The 20,492-nt window shown below is 48.5% G+C and overlaps 1 protein-coding gene across 1 annotated transcript in view; it reads left to right on the forward strand.

Moving 5' to 3' along the window:
• RELA (RELA proto-oncogene, NF-kB subunit) overlaps positions 1–19,757 on the forward strand; it is a 34,161-nt gene extending 14,404 nt beyond the window's left edge. The window contains exons 2-11 of the mRNA XM_035097831.3: positions 3,394–3,435; positions 9,255–9,406; positions 10,690–10,838; positions 11,634–11,725; positions 12,555–12,689; positions 13,334–13,438; positions 14,410–14,622; positions 15,196–15,276; positions 15,987–16,061; positions 17,421–19,757. Of these exons, the coding sequence (XP_034953722.2) occupies positions 3,394–3,435; positions 9,255–9,406; positions 10,690–10,838; positions 11,634–11,725; positions 12,555–12,689; positions 13,334–13,438; positions 14,410–14,622; positions 15,196–15,276; positions 15,987–16,061; positions 17,421–18,022 (1,646 nt within the window). The 3' untranslated portion in view covers positions 18,023–19,757. The remainder of the gene's footprint in view (positions 1–3,393; positions 3,436–9,254; positions 9,407–10,689; positions 10,839–11,633; positions 11,726–12,554; positions 12,690–13,333; positions 13,439–14,409; positions 14,623–15,195; positions 15,277–15,986; positions 16,062–17,420) is intronic.
• Positions 19,758–20,492: the final 735 nt, after the last annotated feature.

The raw sequence follows: 20,492 nt of genomic DNA on the forward strand, positions 1-20,492 counted from the left end.
GTAAGGAGCCAATCAGAAATTTCCTTAAAAGTAATCTAACCTAGAGGTTCCCTTCTAAAATGGTTCTGAACATATACGGTACTACAAAATAACAAGCCAGTTCAGACCAGTTGGCCTATCATTAAAAAAAAGAGAGAGAGGATTAAACTGGGGAAGTAGATTAGACATAAAAACCTAAGGTATCTGTTCTCTATCTTGGAAGCTTCGTGTGTAAGTTCCAGCTCCCAAACATGCTTTTGAGATCTTCAGCCAGTCCAGACTCGAGACCCACCTCTGACTGCCAACCAGACCATCATTCTTTCACATTTTCACTTTTGATTTTAACTTAATAGTGCCAGGCAGTGCCTTGCCACATATTACACACTGGGGTATTGGCATGCTAACAAGTGAAGCTGTATTCCAAGTATTGTTAGTCAAACTTCGGAACACTTTTAATAGTTGCATCCTCTTTTGATTTCTGGGGGGTTTCTCTTCAGTGAAGGCTATGGTAGATATTAAGCAAGAGGGCAAGTCATGCTCAGTTGTTGTTTTTTGAAATAAATTTTATTAAAAGATTTTCTCTGTTTTTACAAAAGTATGTGCCTTGTCTCTTTTTTCAGTTTGTAGAGTCTATTTTTTACATATCAGTTACATTCGATATGAGACATTAGTGTTGTATGCAGTATAAGGCTGGGGAAGGGGGTGTGTGAAACTCACATTCTTTTATGTTGTGTACATGTGGGGTTTTGTGTCAGCATCAAGTGGGTAGGTTCTCTTCCTATTCGCTTATTACGTTTCCTCGGTAAGTGAAGTCATGCTCACTTTTACAACAGTTGCGTTTTCTTAATCAGAAAGCCTTTCTGTCACTTTCTCGCTTTCCATAACTTTCACCACCTCCTTTCTCATTTCTTCTCTATTTAGCTACTTCTACTTTTTGTCCCGCGTCGCTAGTCTTGCCTTCCCACCGCCTCAGTTTCCACCTTCTCTTTGCTCTCGCCTTCTTTCGCCATCTTTTCTATCACCAGGTATCTTCCTGTTGCCTCTTTCTCTCTTGCTCATCCCTTCTTCCACATTCTCCTTACCTTCTCAAAACACTTTTGCCCTTTGTTTTTCTCGCCTTTTTTTCTACTTCCTTTCGCCTGCGGGTATTGCCCTTCCTGTCTCCCTTCTCCCTTTCCTTTCTACTCTGCTCACTTTCCTCCCCCTTGTGTCACTTTCTCTGCCAGTTCAGTTTCCACTCTGCGACTCTTGCCCCCCCCCCATGTCAACTTTCCAGAAATCCGGATGAACAGGATTTCTGGGAAAGGTTCGTCAAAATTCCTCAGATTCTCACATACTGAAGTGTGTGTGTGTGTGTGTGTTGGGGGGGAACCACAATTGTGGGAGAGTTAATTCCCCCCTCCAGGACTAAAATTAGGATTGGGGAGAATCTGTTGGTTACAACGCGGTCGCCAGTGTGGTGTCAGGTGGCGCCCTTCAAGTCTTTCTCCTGGTGCTCCAAAGCCTCTGAGCATGCGCATGGACACACACAAAATACAGTCAGACCTCGGGTTAAGTACGCTTCAGGTTGAGTACTTTCAGGTTAAGTACTCTGCAGACCCGGAAGTGTTTACTTCCGGGTTCCGCCGCATGCGCAGAAGCAATCTGCGTGCTTCGCGCATGCGCAGAAGTGCTCTATCAGTGCTTCGCGCACAATCGCCATTCGGGTTAAGTACTTTTTGGGGTGTGAATGGCACCCCAGAACCAATTAAGTACTTAACGCGAGGTACCACTGTAAATGTTAATTTTTTTCATCTGCAATGCTGTCTTATTTATTTTATAGTACAATACATTGATTATTGCCTTTGTTTTATAGATCAATGGTCTCGTTAGACAGTAAAATTCATGTTAAATTGCTGTTTTAGGGGGTGTTTTTCATCGCATGGAACGGATTAATCCACTTTCCATTACTTTCAATGGGAAAGTTCGCTTCAGGTTAAGTACGCTTCAGGTTCAGGTTAAGTACGCTTCAGGTTAAGTACGGACTTCCGGAACCAGTTAAGTACTTAACCTGAGGTACCACTGTATTGTTGACCCTTGGCCATAAGGTAGCGAGCACAGTTACTTTTTAAAGGGGTAAAAAAGGTCCACAGCCCTTAAGCAGGAAGCTGGGAGAATGACTCTCTTCCCCATTTCCTATTTAAGCTCTATGTGCTTTTCTCGGGGTTCAGTGTAAGTCAGCCAAATCCAACTTTTACCCTGATCCCTTGGAAGCATGAAGTGAACGTGTATCTTTTCTTTCCCATGTTTCGGGAGAAGAGATGCAAAGGGGATAGCAGCACCCACAGCACTCGCCTGTAAATCAGAATGCGCCGACATGGCCTGAAAAAGTTGGCCTCCAGTCAGAGGGTTCTTTCAAGCCTCATTGCAAACAGGGAATAAATGGGAGGCCTCTGTGATCATTTGGAGAGTGGAGGAGAAGCATCCTTATATCTTAATGCCTGCTGGTGAGGTGGACATCAAGCTGATCCTGTTAAGCAAGGCTTGGGATCATTTCCTTAACTGCATACCGTAGTGTCAAGTGGTTATGAGCAACACACCTTTTGCTTGGCAGACTGCAGCGGTTGAAGTAACGGCTGAAGTCTTTACAAGGCTAATGCAGGGTGGTCAAGCTGTGTGGAGTTGCTTCCATGTTGAGTAAGACATGACATTCAGTTGCAGGTGGCGGGGACTGTAGCTCAGTGGCAGACCACCTGAACGTCCCTGCCCTGGTTCAACCCCTAGCATCTCCAAGTACAGCTGACAGGTTCCTGTCTGAAACCTTGGTGAAATCTTCCTGGTCCAGATGCCATTATCTTTGCCATCATTATCATAATGTATTATCTTTATCATTATGATTGGAATTCATATCCTTCCTTCTCCACAAGGCTCCAGGGTAGGTCACAACAACATGCAAATACAATTTACAAATGGAAGAACGGGGTGCGTCCTAAAACATACAGTGGTACCTCGCAAGACGAATGCCTCGCGCAACGAAAAACTCACTAGGCGAAAGCGTCTAGTGATTCTTTGTTGCCTCGCAAGACGAAGCTTTCTATGGCCGCGTCTCGCAAGACGATTTGGGGGGGGCGCATCTGCCGTTTGTTTCCGCAAGACGAAAATTTCCGTAAGACGGTATGACCCGCAGAACGAATTATTTTCGTCTTGCGAGGTACCGCTGTACCTCTAATATCAAAGGCCAGGTTAAAGAGTTGTGTCTTCAGCAGGTAACTACAGCAATACAGTGAAGGTGCCAAGTGTGCTTCTCTGGGGAGGGAATTCCGCAGCTTTAGGGCTGTGGGTGGCCCAGTAATCTGACTCTGTGTAAGCAGTTTCCTAGGTTCGTGCTCTCCACAGTTGTTAATGCTGGTGTCTTGTTTTCTTTCCTTCCTCCAGATCTCCTGCCGTTGTTGTTGCAACATAACTGGGGTCTTCCAGGTAAGTGGAATCTTGGCTCCGTGTTGTCGCCATTCATATCACAGATGGCAGTATTTCCTGGAAAGTTTTGAATTGGGGAAGGGGGAGGATATCGCCCCTCAATTTTCCACTTCCTTAATAGAAGGAGATGGGATTTAAGCTTTTCTTAGAACTTATTATTCGTTTCAGAATAACGCAACCTGATACTGCGCACTTTGCTTATGTTATTTATTTTATTTAAAAGCATTTACGGTATAAACTTAATAAAGACCTAAGTTGTAGTGTTGTTTATGTTTAAGAAAAAATAGACGCCCTGTGGCGTGGAATTTACAAATGTTTATAATCTCTATGTTCTTCCTAAAACAAAAAAGTACCCTAATTTATAGTGATTTTAGATTTTATTTGTATTGCATTGTTATCTTTTGAAGCATTTTGTAAAAATGTTCACTACTCGTGGTTTTATGTTTCACCTTGAGGACTTTTATTTCTGCAAGCAAGAGCAGAAATAGTGTTCCCATTGCAGTGGTTTCGAACACTAGTTTCAGAACTGCATTGGCCCCCGAGGGCTGCTTTGAAGGAATCCCACATGAAGGCATGACTTAAGCAAAAAATATTCAGTAACATGCTTTCCCAGACTTCTCACCATTTCTTTGTCTGTTAAAATACCGGTGTCGGGCCACCTGTTGCAAGACTTTTTAGACAACCTCAAAAAAGTCAGTTCAGAAAAAAAAACAGGCATGCTCTGAAACACTGAGATTTCCTATATCACTCCCTTGAAATGGTAAAGGGGCTGTCATAAAAAAAATAATAATCAATGCAGGAGTAGGATTTATGGTGGTGAGAAATGAGAAATCTCTAATTGCTGGGTACTGTTGGCACCAGAAGTTCAGCCATCCAGCTTTACGCAGTAATATTTGTGACTTTACTATGAGCTAGATCTTTTTGTCCAGGATCCTATTCTGGGGTACAGAATCCTATTCTGGACACTGTACAGGTAAAACTCGGAAAAGTAGAATATCGTCGAAAAGTGCATTTATTTCAGTAACGCAACTTAAAAGGTGAAACCAATATATGAGATAGATGCATGACATGCAAAGCAAGATATGTCAAGCCTTTATTTGTTGTAATTGTAATTATTTGTCATTAGGCGGATCAATTATAAATGGAATGTAATTAATGAAATGTAACAGCGATGTTTATCTTTGTATTCTTGTAACTATGTGTTTTATTACTGTGGAATTTCCAAAAGAAAGCATTTGTAAAAATAAAAATAAAAATAAGTTGCATTACTGAAATAAATGCACTTTTTGACGATACTCCTAATTTTCCGAGTTCCACCTGCACTGCTCTTGAAGCCATGCACAGTACCTTTGGTATATTATTTCTAGCGTTCTAAGAGATGGTCCCTCTGTTTCTTTTACTGCATCCCTTAACATCTGGCTGCTGCGGAGGCAAAAGCTTTTCTGGCTGTAAAAGATGCAGAGTCAGGAGTTAAAAGTTTTTCCGGGTACAGAGATAGTGATTGGCTGGGGCGGGGAGTAGTTGTTGGGCATGTATAATTGGTGGTGGTGGAGGAGCTTCTCACACGGATTGGCTGAGCTGCCTTGTAATGTTGTGGAATGTTGCTCCAGCAGGGCAGGGAGCAGAACTATTGGAATGCTTGCAGTCGCTGTCTGGCTTCTGTGACGGAAGGGGCAATGGTCAAGAGACTGCTGAACATGTAAACCTCACCTGGGGAAACTAGAAGAGCAGAAATAAGTTGTGGGCCAAGCTAAGGAGAGCAGGGGCTTATTGGATTTTGAATAAATCACTTTCTGATTTCTAAGTCCTAATTCACATCTTGGCTGGCAGGCTCTGTGACTGGAGCACAGAGAAATGACTTCTAGTTCCCTGGCTTCACAGTATCGGTGGAGGGTGAGGTCATTGATTTCTGGTGGATGTGGATCCAGCTGTACTGCCTCTCCCTGTTGTGGGGTTTTCCCCTGTCTTGGGAGAGCTCTCCAGCTTCTCAGGTTGATCCACCCTGCATTATTTTATTTTTTTTAATAGCCTGGGCGAAGGAGTCTGGTGCAGGTGAAACAGGGGTTACTGATTCTGCCAAGCAAAGCAGATGGATCGGGCCAAAGTTTTGGATGGGTGGGGCCTCTGTCCCTGTACAATGGAAAAGGCAGCTACCATCTGCTGCCGGGCTTGGCCGGACTCTGCTTGTGCCTGTGACTTAATCGAGTAAAAAAAGAAAAATTCCTGTATTGCTTCAAAGCTTGGATTGGGAAATCCCCAAGTTAGGGAGGGGGGAGGGGGGGCAAGTTGACTCCCAGAGGAAACAATGTGAGTGCACAGGGTGGAGTAAAAACAGGGCCCCTTTTGACAAGGGTTGGGGGCGAAGCAGGAGGGGACACACATAGGCCTGCCTGTGTGACTTTTGGAACATTCCATTCTTTCTCTGTCCAGACAGAAAGTTGGCAGGCAGTTCTTAATTTTCAGGGAAAGTACCTTTTGTTGTTGCTGCAAATCGCAGCAAGGGACAACTGCATTTAGGAGGATTGGAATAAGGTGGAGAGGCTGTTTCTTCTTTCTCAAAGTCTTGATGGTCGGCCGTTCGCAAGGTGTGATGTGTACCTAGGGGCACCTTGCCCACCACCAAGAGGGCTCAGGCTTCCAATAGCACTTGTATTCATTTATAAATCACTGTATGAAATGCCTCAAAGCAATTTGTTATTAACAATATTTTTAAAATCATATGAAACGATTCCAAATCCACATTCGCGGGGCGAAGAGCACAAAAGGCTCGTTGAAAAAGGAAAACCTTCAGTGGCGTCAAAAATATGTATTAATCATAATAATCCTATATAATAAAGTCCAAGTTGTCCCTGCGTCCAAGTTGTCCCGTGTGTCCCTGGGGTACTGCGCATGTGCGTCAGGGACACGGATTGGACAGCAGAGACTGCACGCGCGCACTGTCTCCCCCTCCCCCTGCCTCCTCCAACCGCCGCTCCCGGCCAGAACGTCAGGGAAGCGAGGGTGGAGGCCGGCGGAGACCTCCTCCTCACAACCCTCCCTGGCCCGTGAGAGGAGCGGCGGGAGGCCGCGAAGCAGCGGCGGCGAGGTAGGGGTTTGTGTCCCGCGTCCTTCCTGTCGGCGGCTGCGGGAGAGGAAGGAAGGAGGAGAAAGCAGCGCTTTCTCCTCCGTTCCTGTCCTCCTGCCGCCGACAGCAAGTACAGGTCCCAGGGTTCAGAGAAGCGCTGCGCAAGCGCTTCTCCGTACCCTGGGATGTCTCCTTGCTGTCGGCGGCTGCGGGAGAGGAACGGAGGAGGAGAAAGCAGCGCTTTCTCCTCCTTCGTTCCTGTCCTCCTGCCGGCGACAGCAAGTACAGGTCCCAGGGTTCAGAGAAGCGCTGCGCAAGCGCTTCTCCGAACCCCAGGATGTTCTAGCGCCCGTTATTGAATGGGCTGAAATACACTAGTAATAAATATATTATACCCCGCCCATCTGGCTGGGTTTCCCCAGCCACTCTGGGCGGCTTCCAACAGAAAAATGAAATAAAACAATCTATTAAACATTAAAAGCCTCCCTAAACAGGGCTGCCTTCAGATGTCTTCTAAAAATCTGGTAGCTGTTTTTCTCTTTGACATCTGATGGGAGGGCGTTCCACAGGGCGGGTGCCACTACTGAGAAGGCCCTCTGCCTTCCTTTTTGTTTTTGGCTGTTGTTCTTATTTATTTATTTATTTTTTCTTTTTCCCCTGCTGATGTTTATGTGCCTATTGCAATGGGGTGAATTATTGTATGGAAAGTGTAAAAATTGTACATGTTTGGTGAAGAAAATAAATAAATATTATTCTGATAGAAAAAAAAGAGAGGGAAGGCCCTCTGCCTGGTTCCCTGCAACTTGGCTTCTCGCAAAGAGCGAACCGCCAGAAGGCCCTCGGTGCTGGACCTCAATGTCCAGGCAGAACGATGGGGGTGGGGATGCTCCTTCAGGTATACTGGACCGAGGCCATTTAGGGCTTTAAAGGTCAACACCAACACTTTGAATTGTGCTCGGAAACGTATTGAGAGTCAATGTAGGTCTTTCAAGACCGGTGTTATGTGGTCTCGGCGGCCGCTCCCAGTCACCAGTCTAGCTGCCGCATTCTGGATTACAGTGGTGCCTCACTAGACGAATTTAATTCGTTCCACGGGTCTATTCTTATAACGAAAAATTTGTCTAGCGAATCCCATAGGAATGCATTGAATTTTTTTTTTAAAAAAAATTGCCCATAGGAACGCATTAATTGAATTTCAATGCATTCCTACGGGAAACCGCGATTCACTAGACAAATTTTTCGTAAAACGAATTTGTCTAGCGAGGCAACCTCCGCTAGAAAAATCATTTCTTTAAGCGAAAATTTTGTCTTAAGGGGCGTTTGTTAAGCGAGGCACCACTGTATTTGCAGTTTCTGGGTCACCTTCAAAGGTAGCCCCACGTAAAGCGCATTGCAGTAGTCCAAGCAGGAGATAACTAGAGCATGCACCACTCTGGCGAGACAGTCTGCCGGCAGGTAGGGTCTCAGCCTGCGTACCAGATGGAGTTGATAGACAGCTGCCCTGGACACAGAATTGACCTGCTGAGGGTTGTTAGGAGAATTCCAAGTGAAGAGGGGTTTACTGTTAAGCCATGCTGGGAACTGAACCTCTGGGAGGGAAATAGGGGTCTCCCCATAGCTCATATCCCTCTTAACAAACTACAGTTCCCAGGATTCTTTGGGGAAGCTGTGTGTGCTTAAAGTGGTTATGGTACTTTAAAGTGGTTATGGTACTTTAAATGTGTAGTGCAGATGGGGGCTAAACCGGAGATGGGGAAGTCGTTGCTCTCCAGATGTTCCTGGACTAAAGTTCCCATCTCCCCTGACCATTGGGCATGCTGGCCAAGGCTGATGAGAGCTGGAGCCCAGCAATGCCTGGAAAGCCACAGGTTCCCCATCCTTGCTTCAGACCATATTCTGGGGATCCCAACACCATCTCCCCATTGCGGGATTAAAACCTGGCACTAAAGAGAAATTGAATTAACTAAGGGAGAGAAGCCTGTCAATTTCATTTGAGGAATGGGGTGGCTTTCATTAATAGCTCAATTTTTATTTAGCAAGGTTTCCGTAATATGATAAAAACAGTAGGTGTAACGCAGTTATCAAAATACAGATAAAATTAACAGGTGTGGGAACAAATAAACAGTGGTAAAATTACATGTCTGAGGCTGCGCTACACAACAAAAACATTTATAGCAGGTGTTGAAAGCAGTGCAATGCAGCTGCCTGACTAACATTATTTTTATTTGCTATTGATGAGGCGATTATCATTTAAAGAACTGAAACACTTGGATTTGTTGGTGAGAATCTATGCAATAGGGCGTTGTATTTTTTTGTATGTAACTTACCTGTTAGTTAGCATTTCCCTGTTTTGTGTTTGTAATGCTTGCCCTTGAAAATAATACAAATTTCTACATACACACACAGAAAGAAAGAGAGAAGCATTTATCAACTGCAGCCTGGCTTGTTTCAAAAAAACACAATAGCCAAGTGTTTCTGGCTTCTGCAGGGGGGCGTCTCTTGATTCTCTTGATCTCTCCACCTGAGAGTCCTGTTTTAATTGCTGTTTCTGTGGGATTGATTCATTGTGTATTTTGATCACGGGTGCTTTTAATTTTTTTTTGGGGGGGTGTTCACATTTTTATGTCTGCACACCTATTTTTTATGCTCTGAAAACCACTTTGAATTCTGTTTTCACATTATAAATAAATAAAAATTGGTAGGATTTACTAATAATTTATGTAATACTAACATGGGTGTATCTTTTGTCCTCCAGACCCTCCCGCAAGCAGCACGCCTGTCGTGGAGATAATTGAGCAGCCCAAGCAGCGTGGCATGCGTTTCCGCTATCAGTGCGAAGGGCGGTTGGCTGGCTCCATTCCCGGGGAGCGCAGCACAGACACCACCAAGACCCACCCCACCATCAAGGTCAGCCCCACGGCACTTGGGACTGGGGTGGGGTGTTCTTCTAGAAAGAAGTATTAGTTAGAAGTTATTGAGGGGTTGAGGGTTGGAAGGAGGGCTTGTGTCATGGGAGTGTGAATTTCAGAATAAAAAGCATCGTTTTATGGATACTGTAATTGCCCTTCGTGGAGGTGAAGCCCTTGACACCGACTGGTGTGCTGCCATGGAATGATCATAAACATTCCAGGCTCTTGGTGAACAAAGAGGTCATGTGTCATTCTGCGGGAGGGTAGGACTCGAACTAACGGCTTGCAAGTTACAAGAATGGAGATTCCAACTAAGCCTCAGGAAGGACTTTTTCACAGTAAAGAGCTGTATGGACATTGGAATGGACTCCCTCTGGGGGTTGTGGACTCTCCTTCCTTGGAGGTTTTTAAGCGGAGGTTGGATGGCCATCTGTCATGTATGATCTAGTCGAGATTCCTGCATTGCAGGGGACTGGACTAGATGACCCTCGGGGGTCCTTTCCAAGTCTACAATTCTGTGACTCTCCTGGGTTTCAGACAGCCCTACCTGGAGATGCCAGCGGGGCCTGACTCATGCAAGGCAGTTGCTATACTTGTTGTTGTTTAGTCGTTTAGTCGTGTCCGACTCTTCGTGACCCCATGGACCATAGCACGCCAGGCACTCCTGTCTTGCACTGCCTCCCGCAGTTTGGTCAAACTCATGTTCGTAGCTTCGAGAACACTGTCCAACCATCTTGTCCTCTGACGTCCCCTTCTCCTAGTGCCCTCAATCTTTCCCAACATCAGGGTCTTTTCCAAGGATTCTTCTCTTCTCATGAGGTGGCCAAAGTATTGGAGCCTCAGCTTCACGATCTGTCCTTCCAGGGAGCACTCAGGGCTGATTTCCTTAAGAATGGATAGGTTTGATCTTCTTGCAGTCCATGGGACTCTCAAGAGTCTCCTCCAGCACCATAATTCAATTTCAGACAGCCCTACCTGGAGATGCCAGCGGGGCCTGACTCATGCAAGGCAGTTGCTATACACTGAGCTACATAATCCCCATATCTGCAGTGCAGGGAAGGCAGCGCGACCCTATTCTGCAAGGTTACTGTGAACACTGGACATAAGAGATGCTGAAGCAGGAGCAGCTCTCCGGGGTTTCAGGGGCGCAAGGTGTCTCTCCCAGTCCTTCCTGGAGATGCCATTGAGGATGGAGCCAAGAGCCTGCCGCATGCCAAGCAGATGCTCTGCCTCTGAGCTGCAGCCTTTGCCGCACATCAACTCCCGCCCTCTTGCTTTCAGATCCACAACTATACAGGCCCAGGCAAGGTCCGCATCTCGCTGGTCACCAAGGAGGCCCCCTACCGGCCCCACCCTCACGACCTGGTGGGGAAGGACTGCAAAGAAGGCTATTATGAAGCAGAGCTGTCTCCAGAGCGCTCCATCCACAGGTGAGCAGATGTGGGAAAGGGAGAGAGCTAGGTATTCCCCCCCCCGCTCTTGTTCTCTGGCCATTTGGGAGGGTGATTTGGGGGGTGGATATTTATTTATTTATTTGTTTATTTATTTATTTATTTATTTATTTATTTATTTGCATCAACCGCTAGCCATCGCCATCTGCGAACAAAAGTGTAAACGTAAGCACAACTTGCGGCATGAAGCTGCCAAACGAAATGAACAACTGCAGTGCCTTGGAGAGCGCATCTTTGCCCAGCCCTACGCGAAGATGCCTTTGGGGTTGAACCTGGGGGCCTTCTGCGTGCAAAGCAGGTGTGCTCACTGCTGAGCTACGGCCCTTCCACGACCACTGCAGCTGCAAAGTGCAAACGTGTGACGCCTGTCAAACAAAATAAAAAAACCACGCAGGTTAAAACGCAAGAGGAGGTAGTTGTGGGGCATGCTTTGACGGCGGCTGCTTGAAGCTCTGCAGGTTTCACTGTTGGCCACTTTACCTTGATCTGCAAGGAGGAAAGTTAGCGTGAAAAGCAGCCGTGCGGCCCAGTGCGAGTGGGGCGCTTGGCTCCTTACACGGGAGTCTGTACAAAGAACAAAGCAAGCTTAGATGGGCCAATGTTAAGAGCATCACCATCTCCACGTGAAGGTGGATGATTTGGGGATCTTCCTCGCTGGCGTTTGGGGAAGCAGCCGTGCTTCTCGCCCGACAGCTTTCACCTCCTTGTGCCTCCCCCTCCCCCTCCCTCCAAGCCGCACACTGACCCCTGCCTGCTCCATGTGCTCCTTCCCAGCTTCCAGAACTTGGGAATCCAGTGCGTGCGGAAACGAGACCTGGACAAGGCCGTGACCAAGCGGATCGAAACCAACAACAACCCGTTCAACGGTGAGGAGCGCTTTGTGGGGGGCAGGAGTCTGTTGTTGGAACATGAGATGCTGCCTTGGACTAGCTTAGACTATTTCTCCTGCCCAGTTGTGCATGTGATGACCGGCAACGCTACTTTGGAGTCTCCAGCAGAGAAGGGCCTTTTATGCAACCTGCTGTCTCGGAGGTGGTGAAATGCCAGGCCTGGGGGGGGGTGAAATGTGCCCCCCCAGGCCTCCTTGTCTGGCTCTTGGGGCTTTCCTTAGACCATGCCCCTCACTCACCCTGATTCACATCCTGTTCTAGACTGGCTAGAATGTGCCCTTGAAGTCTGATAATGCCTCTTGCCAGGATGGAGAGGGGTGTGCATTGCAAGTGTGCCTAGAAACTAGCCTACTGTAGAAAGCTAAAATTCACACCTGATGTTCTGCCCACTCTTTTGCTTCTGGCCCTGTCAGTCCCTGGCATGTGGCCCCCAGAAAGTTGCCCAGGAGGGAATCTGGCCCTCCAGCTGAAAAGGGTTTCCTATCCCTGATAAAGCAGCAGCTAAGCCCAACCATAGTCAGACCTACCAGGGTACCCTCCAGGCTCAGATTTGCATTCATTGCTCTGCCCGCTACTGGCATGTGGCCCCTGAAATGTTGCGCAGGAGGGAATCTGCCCCTCGAGCTGAAAACAGTTGACCCACCCCTGTGCTGCCTCATCCTTTGTAATTGTCGTTTCCAGGGGTTGAACCATCTGGATGCAGGTGCACAATTTTTACTTCCCTTTTCTAGACTAACTGTATTGTTTATATTTCTTTCTTTCTTTCTCTCTGTCTCCCTTCCTTCCCGCCTTCCCCCAATTCCAGTGTCCATGGAAGAGCTAAAAGGAGACTATGACCTGAACGCGGTTCGGCTCTGTTTCCAGGTGTGGATTCAGGATGCAGGCAGTGGGCGCTTGGTCCAGCTGCCTCTGGCAATCTCACAGCCCATCTATGACAATCGTGAGTGCAAACGGGGTGGGGGAGCGGCTCTGATGCACACTGTCGCCTTCATTGGGGGGGGGGCAACCAGGGATGGGCTGTGGAGGAGACCCAACACTGATCATTCATTGGTTTTGATTTTCGCATCCTGCTCTATCTGAGGGTCCCAAAGCAACTTAACAGCAGCTTCTTCATCCAACAAGTAAATAATTCTATCCCCGAGGAAATGGAATGGATGCAGATCAGAGTTAGGTGCACTAACTACTTGGTTGAAATTAATGGGGCTTCCGTTAAATCATGATTTGGAAACCCTGGAGAGCTGCTGCCAGTCAGTGCAGGCAGTTCTGAGCTTGATGGACCAATGGTCTGACCAGTATAAGGCAGCTTCAGGTGTCCCTTTTCAATTCGGTCCAAATCATGAGGACTGGAATATTTATTTTTTTGATGAAGGTCCACAGTGGTGGAGCACCTGTTTTGCATGCAAAAGTTATCCAGTTCAATCCCTGGCATCTCCAGGTAGGCTGCCTGAGACTCTGGAGAGCCACTGCCGGTCAGTGTATTCCCTACTGAGCTAGATGGACCAATGGTCTCTATAAGACAGCCTCTCGTATTCCCTCACTGCCACCAAGTCATTAAGACGGCTCCGGCGCCCTCTCTTTCTCCAGGTGCTCCCAACACAGCCGAGCTGAAGATCTGCCGTGTGAACCGCAATTCAGGGAGCTGCCTGGGCGGAGACGAGATCTTCCTCCTCTGTGACAAAGTCCAGAAAGGTAAGAGTTGCCTCCATTTTCAGTCCAGGGTTTTCCTTCCATTGGCCACTTTGGGCTTTGAAAGAGATGCGGAGGTCAAGCCTTGGAAGAGGCTGCAAAGGACTTCTGGACAACAGCAGTGAGGGTTCAACTTTTCATGTGTGTTTTCCTTTCATGGCATTGTTGTTGTGGTTGTTGTTAGGCAGTTTTTAGTGTAGTGGGGAAAACACAAAAAGCCCTTCCATAACAATGTCTTTGCATATAACAACGACTGAAACCATCTCTAAAGCCTATGCCTGCCAACCCTTTTATAATCCTCCCTAACTTAACGCATTTTTCAACGCAGGCCCACTACAGTCGCCATGTGGCCAAACTGACCTCTTCGCTTCCAGCCCAGCACTGTTTGCCCACTTCAATCCTGGGCTTTTCTGTGATGTCACAGCATCTCGCCCAATGGCAGGCAACTTCAAGGAGTCAGCTTACATGTTCAAAACGCTAAAAAGTCTTCCAGATTTAGTTTGGTGTGTGTGTGTATATGGGTATTTTGGCCTGTTGCCTTCAAAAAGTGCCGTTGGCCATTTTTCAGTTTGGGAACAGGAGATGATTCCATAGTTGCGGTGAAGGGAAATAAGACCAGATGTTGGTATTTCCCATTTTGTTCTTTCCCCCCATCCTGCACACCAGCAAGGGGTAGCAACAACCATCAACCTGGATGGGCTTTAAAAGAGGAGGAGGCTCGGTTCACCCTCTACTGTCGAAGGCAGAATGCTTCTGATTACCAGTTGCCAGAAATCACAATTAGGGAGAGCACTGTTGCACTTGGGTCTTGCTTTCAGGCTTCCTATTGGAGCACCTGGTCGGCCACTGTGAGAACAGGATGCTGGACTAGATGGGCCATTGGCCTGATCCAGCTTCAGGACTCTCCTTATGTTGTTACGTTCTCAATGAGTCTGAAACCCTCAACCCTCCCCCCCCCCCCGCTTCCTTTGCAGAGGACATCGAAGTCCGTTTCTTCAAGGACTCTTGGGAGGCAAAGGGCTCCTTCTCCCAAGCCGATGTCCATCGCCAAGTGGCCATTGTCTTCAAGACCCCACCGTACATGGACCAAACCCTTCGGGAGCCGGTGACAGTCCAGATGCAGCTGCGGCGCCCGTCGGACAAGGAAGTCAGTGGACCCATGGAGTTCCGTTACCTCCCCGATGAAGGTATCTCCTCCCTTGCATGCTCAGGTTCTAAGCTTATGTGAGTTTGGGGTCAAAGCTTTCGGCTGTGAGCCAACTCAGAAACTCAGAAATATATGTTAGGTGCCAAAGGGCTCCCTGAATCGGGGTTACAGTTGCCAAAACAGAATGCCTAGTTGCCATTTTGGGGCCCGGTGGCTCAAAAGACATACTTTTCAATGCGAATTTTTGGTTCCTGAAATAAAGTGCTGATTGCGCTGATGAAATATCACAGACAGAATTTGAAAGGGTGTGTTGCTAGTGTGTGAAAACAGGCAAGATCCAAGGGTCCCCCAGGCATGCACCTCCAGGTGGTGGAGACATCAGGTGCCATCCTGGCACCTGGGCATCTTCACTTGCTCACAAGTGGCCAAAAGTAAGGTGCAAAATGCACCTGGTGCCTGGCGAATTTCAAATGCCACTGTGCGTGTGCAGGCGTGATTCCCCGGCTCCAGATCTCCTGTTATTCAGTCGTTACCTATGATTGGGGAGTACATTATCAGCTCCCTTTCTAAGCAAATGTGTCCTTACCCCCTCCCTTTCTTTCCTTTTGGTCAGGTGACTTCAATCGTATTGATGAGAAACGCAAACGGACCCTTGGCACCTTCAAGAACTTTGTTCAGAAAACGCCCTTTGCAGGTAGGGCTTGAGTTAGATGGGTAGAAGAAAAGGGTGGTGTGGCTGGTTTAAGAACCTTTGGGGGGGGGGGAGAGACATTGGCGACTGGACCCCATTGGGACTGTTGGGGCAGTAGACAGGGAGACCAACAGGAAAACAGAACCCAGAGCCCATGGCAGGTGGAGCCTACTCATTCTAGTTTTGTCCCCCTCCTCCTCCCTCCAACCAAGTTCTGCAAGGGCAGGGCTGTGGAGGAATAAGCCAGCAGGCAAAGCCACCCTCCAAGCTGGTTGCAAGTAAGAAGGCAGGCAGGTGGGCTAGCTGCGGGCGGGGGGGCGCCCTGCTCTTCTTAACACACAGGCCTCCAACGGAGAGGAGCACAGGAGGCAGAATACCGTGGAATCTCATGAGACCTGGGTTTGATGGTGGGGGGATACTGCTTCCTCTATATCTCAGTAAATAAGAGCACACACTTTCCATACAGAGAGTCTGGGTTCAATCCCCGGCATCTCCGTTTAGGAGGATCAGGGAGCAAGTGATGGGGAAGGAGCCCCCCCTCCCTCTGCCAGTCAGAGCAGAGGCAATACTAAGCAAGACCAACTAAGAGTCTCCCTCATGGTGAAGCTTCTTCCAGTGTCCATACATGGCAGGGAGGGAGGGAGGGGCTGAAACCTTGCTGGGCTCTTGGAAGGATTTTGTATGTTCTGACCCCTTCAATTCCCTCCCAACAGTCGGAGCTCCAGAACCTCGCTCCCAGCGCCGCATTGCCGTTCCCAAACATGGCCTGGCCCGGCCCAACATCAGCAGTAAGGAATGCCTAGCCTTTCCTTTCACACGAAACCCTTGCTTGAGAGGAGAATTGGTCCAGCTGGGAATCTTGTTCCATGATGTCAATATGGACTAGCACAAGCATCCCCAAACTGTGGCCTTCCAGATGTTTTGGCCTACAACTCCCATGATCCCTAGCTAACAGGACCAGTGGTCAGGGATGATGGGAATTGTAGTCCAAAACATCTGGAGGGCCGAAGTTTGGGGATGCCTGGACTAGCAGCTTAGGAGTTGTTCAAATTTTGTTCAAACTGTTGGTTGGCATTCAGCTCCTGTCCACCTTTCCCCCCACTTAAAGGAGAAGGGAAAGGGGCTTTTTAAAATCTGTGTTCATTGGCAGACAAGTGGAGATTAAATCCCACCTAGGCTGCACAATCCTGTTCCCTACTGAGAACAGGGCAGTGCACCCAAAGCAGGGTTCAACCTTGTCCTCCAACCCAACAGCTGGCATCACCAGTGGTGTCAGTGGGCATGATGGGCCAAATTGGACCCCATGGCAGGCCAAGATTGACTCATGGTCTGAAGGTTCCCCACCCTTGCGCTAGGCCATTTATATTCTGTGCTTTCAAAAGAAAAACATGTAACACAATCTGGCAATTTTCCACATTGAATGATAATTGGAACTCTTACCGGGGGAGCGGGGCACAGAGCATCTGCCTTGCATGCAGAAGGTCCCAGTTTCAATCCCCAATGGCGTCTCCAGGTAGGCCTGGGAAAGACTCCTTGCCTGAAATCCTGGAGAACGGCTGCTGCCAGTCAGAGTGTAGACAGTACTGAGCCAGTGAATCTGGCTCAGCAGAAGGCAGTTTCCTATTGGCTTGCTTCTAGGATTTGACTAGGGAACGTACACTAATAAAGTCCAGGATCACAGCATTTAAAACTAGAAACTTGCTGCTGTTTTTGAAAGAGAGAAAATGCCACACCTGGGTGGATGTTGCAGCACTGGCTCCCAGCGAAACTGGGAGCCAGTCTTGGGAACGCACTTCTTCCCTCCCTTTCCCCTAAGACAGTATTTCCCAAACTTGGGTCTCCGGCTGTTATTGGACTACAACTCCCACCATCCCTAAGCTGGCAAGACCAATTGTCAGGGATGGTGGGAATTGTAGTCTGGAAACTCAAGTTTGGGAAACACTGCCGTAACACATGCTAGGTGCTTGCATTGGCTCTCAAACCATGGCTGGTGGGCAGATCCTGCACCAGCCCTGAGATCCTCTGGCCGGTAAACCCTGGCCAGTTGGGAGTCCAGGAAGGTCAGGAGGCCCCGGCGCTTCTCTCGCTGATGCAAGAGTGCTGGTGTGTCCTTTGCCGTCATCTCCTTTCTCTGATCTTCCTTGTAGGTGTCCCAGGAATCATGGGAGCATCAGGGCAAAGCCCACTGCCCACCTCCAAACCCCAGGCCATGGTGCACCCTTCTCCCGCCTACTTCACGGGGCCCAGCCATGCTCCGCTTCCAGGGGCGGCTCCTCCTCCAGCCGCAGCTGCGCAGTCCGGCTTCAGCACAGTGAACATGGAAGATCTGTCGGGCCTGGGCGTGAGCCATCGGGTCCAGCCCTCCGAGTCAGAGGCCGAAGCCAGCATTGCAGACGCCTTCCTGCACCTCCACTTCGAAGGGGGGGATGCCGGGGGCATGGAGCTCGGGGGGATCCTGGATGATGCCCCCTATGCCAGCCTGGAGGGGATTAACACAGCCGAGTTCTGCCAGCTGCTCACAGAAGGGGCCGCCCAGCAAGCACTCCAGGACAACCAAGGCACTCTGCTGACCTATCCAGAGTCGATCAGCCGCCTGGTGTCCCAGCGGAGAGCCCAAGGGGAGTCCGGTGGAGGGGGCGGCGGCAGCAGTGGCTCAGGCGCCAGCTGCTACAATGGCCTTGCTGAGGAAAGCTTTTCCTCCATGGTAGATCTTGACTTGAACTCTTTTCTGAACCAGCTGAACTCATAAGGGTGGAGTCACAGGACCACCAGCTTCTGTCCCTGGGCTCCAGCTCCCCGGTGGGCCCCTCTTTGTTTGCGTAGACTTTGCCAACTTAACTCTCCCCCTCTCTGGTGGTCCCCCCCCCCCGGATGGACTATCCTTCAAGGATGTGTTTGGGTGGGGGCAACCTCTAGGTTCTTGGAACATGAAGTTTTTATAGGCCTGGACCATTGCTTTTGGGCAGGGGCGAGGTCTCTTTCCTCCCCGCCACCAGTGAAATGGGCGTTGTACATTTGGTAACACGGCAGAGCCAGTTCTCGCTTCCCTACTGAAGGCTTGTTTTCCTTCCAGAACTATGGAGTTGTATGTGTTTTTGACTGTTTGAAGGGGATGAATCTCCTCCTTCCCATGGTGGCCTTCTGAAAACTCGCCAGCCGGGCACTTTCTCCTCCTCATGCCAAACAAAACATTATTAAGGGGGAGGGGGAGCTCAGAAGCCTTAAAAGAACTGTGCCAGCAAGCAAAAAAATCAGCAGGTAAAACCTGTTTCGAACCTTTTTATTAAAAAGCACACAGTTCTAAATGCTACAGTAGCTGTACCAGGATATTTTAAAAGCAAAGCTGCTTTTGTACTGTTTCCGGAGTGCCTTAAAGCATTGCCCAAGGTTCTTCTGGTGAGTGAGGCGTGCCTGCTGAAACCCTACAGCGGAGGTGTTCTCCTGTCTCCAGGGCCGTGAAGGTTTGTCCCTTCTGCCCGTGTTTGAAGAGGCAGGAAGAGTTGGAATCGTTTGTTGGTCCTTTGCTGTAGAAGGAATAGCGTAACTCCAGCAGGCTGTTGTGGGTATACAGTACAGACATGGGACTTGTGGCAAAACACAGGCCTTGGTGTCCTTAGCCTTAACGGGATTTGTGTCAGTGTCTGTGGCATGCACACAGGACTTCTTCCTCTTAAGATAGGGGTTTTTTTTTAAAAGCCAGAATTAGCAACAAGGCTGTGAGGGGTAAGCCAGCCTCATGGATGAAAGGGATGCAAACCCAGTCATTCTGCTCTAGGCCTGCACCTTGCCTGCCAGTGGGGGGAATAAAACAATGGGAAATCACACGATGATGTAGGCGGCGACTTCTTTTTCCGTACTGAAGCCAACTCTGAGCCTTTGCGCCCAAAAAATAATGCTGTTACTGTAGGGGGGTGAAATGGGGCATTGGGTGCCTTTCTCTTGGCAGGCTTCATTTGGCCCTAGCCCTGCTCAGTTTCCTCTTAGGGTGAGGGCTCGAGACCCTCCGTGTGAACCCAGTGCCTGCCAGCCCCCAAATCACGCCACCCCTCCAAAGAAAAGCACAACAGTTCAGGCCACATAGAGGGGAGACAAGCTAGCAGGAAGCAGAATAATCTCCTTCCTCAGTGGGAAGATACACCAAAAGCCTCAGATGGCTGAACTCAGACACAAGGTCTAAAACGGGAGACCCAGTTATCACAGGTTAGGATGCTGCCTGCTGCCAACAGGGTCTGGTGTGGAAAGCAGCTGCCAAGCCAGCAGGGGCAGCCAAGGTTATGTCCAGGGCAGGGGTGGGGTTGTGCCTTGTTTTTTTAAATACTATTTGCTGCATTTTTTTAAGGGTGGGTGGGTGTGTCAAGATAGTTAACCACTTAAGTGCTGTTATTGTTCCACAGTTGTCTCACTCTTCTCTTTTTGTTATCTGATGTGGCAATTCTCGCTTTCTTCTTCCTATAGCAGGTTCCTAAAAATAAACTGAAGCCTCAGCCTGGCGGTTTTCTTTTTATCGTGGAATCGGGGTGTGGTTTCTGTAGGGACTTGTGGAAGGAAGATCTGGGAACTGTGGCCTTAATTTGCAGGCAATGTCACCTCAAACCCATACAGTGGACACTCGGGTTGCGAACGTAATCTGTGCGGGAGGCACGGTCGCAACCCGCAACACCGAGGCTGTGCATGCGTGGGTCGCGATCTGGTCTGCGCATGCGCGAGCACCGAAACCCGGAAGTAACCCGTTCGGGTATTTCTGGGTTTGGCAGGGTGCGCAACCCGAAAAGACACAACCTGAAGCGTCTGTAACCCGAGGTACGACTGTATTGGTATCTCCCTCCCCCTCCACAGTCACATAAAAGCCAGAAGCCATGCAGAGTATTAGGGTCTTAAGGGCGCAAATGAGGAGCCTTCCCCCAGGAAGCTGTCATGTCCCATCACTCCTAACCATTGACTATGTTGGCTGGTGCCAATGGGAATTACAATCCAAAACATTTACCGGTATCTGGTAGGCATCAGGTTTGGGTAGTGCATTATCATATAGAAGCATGGATAAACCCTATTGTGCTGCTTTTTTAAACAAAAAACAGCTTAATTCCTTATTTTTCTTGCTTCCTGGGCTGTTGTATAACTGCACCCTAAAAGAATACTGGAACAGAAATCACCAAGTGGTGTACCCTGTATAGGTGTGCCTGTTTTCTTTTAGGTTGTATAATTCATTGTGACATTCTGAT

The sequence above is a fragment of the Zootoca vivipara genome, chromosome 16, assembly GCF_965207765.1.
Source record: "Zootoca vivipara chromosome 16, rZooViv2.hap1.1, whole genome shotgun sequence".
NCBI classification, from domain to species: Eukaryota; Metazoa; Chordata; class Lepidosauria; order Squamata; family Lacertidae; genus Zootoca; species Zootoca vivipara.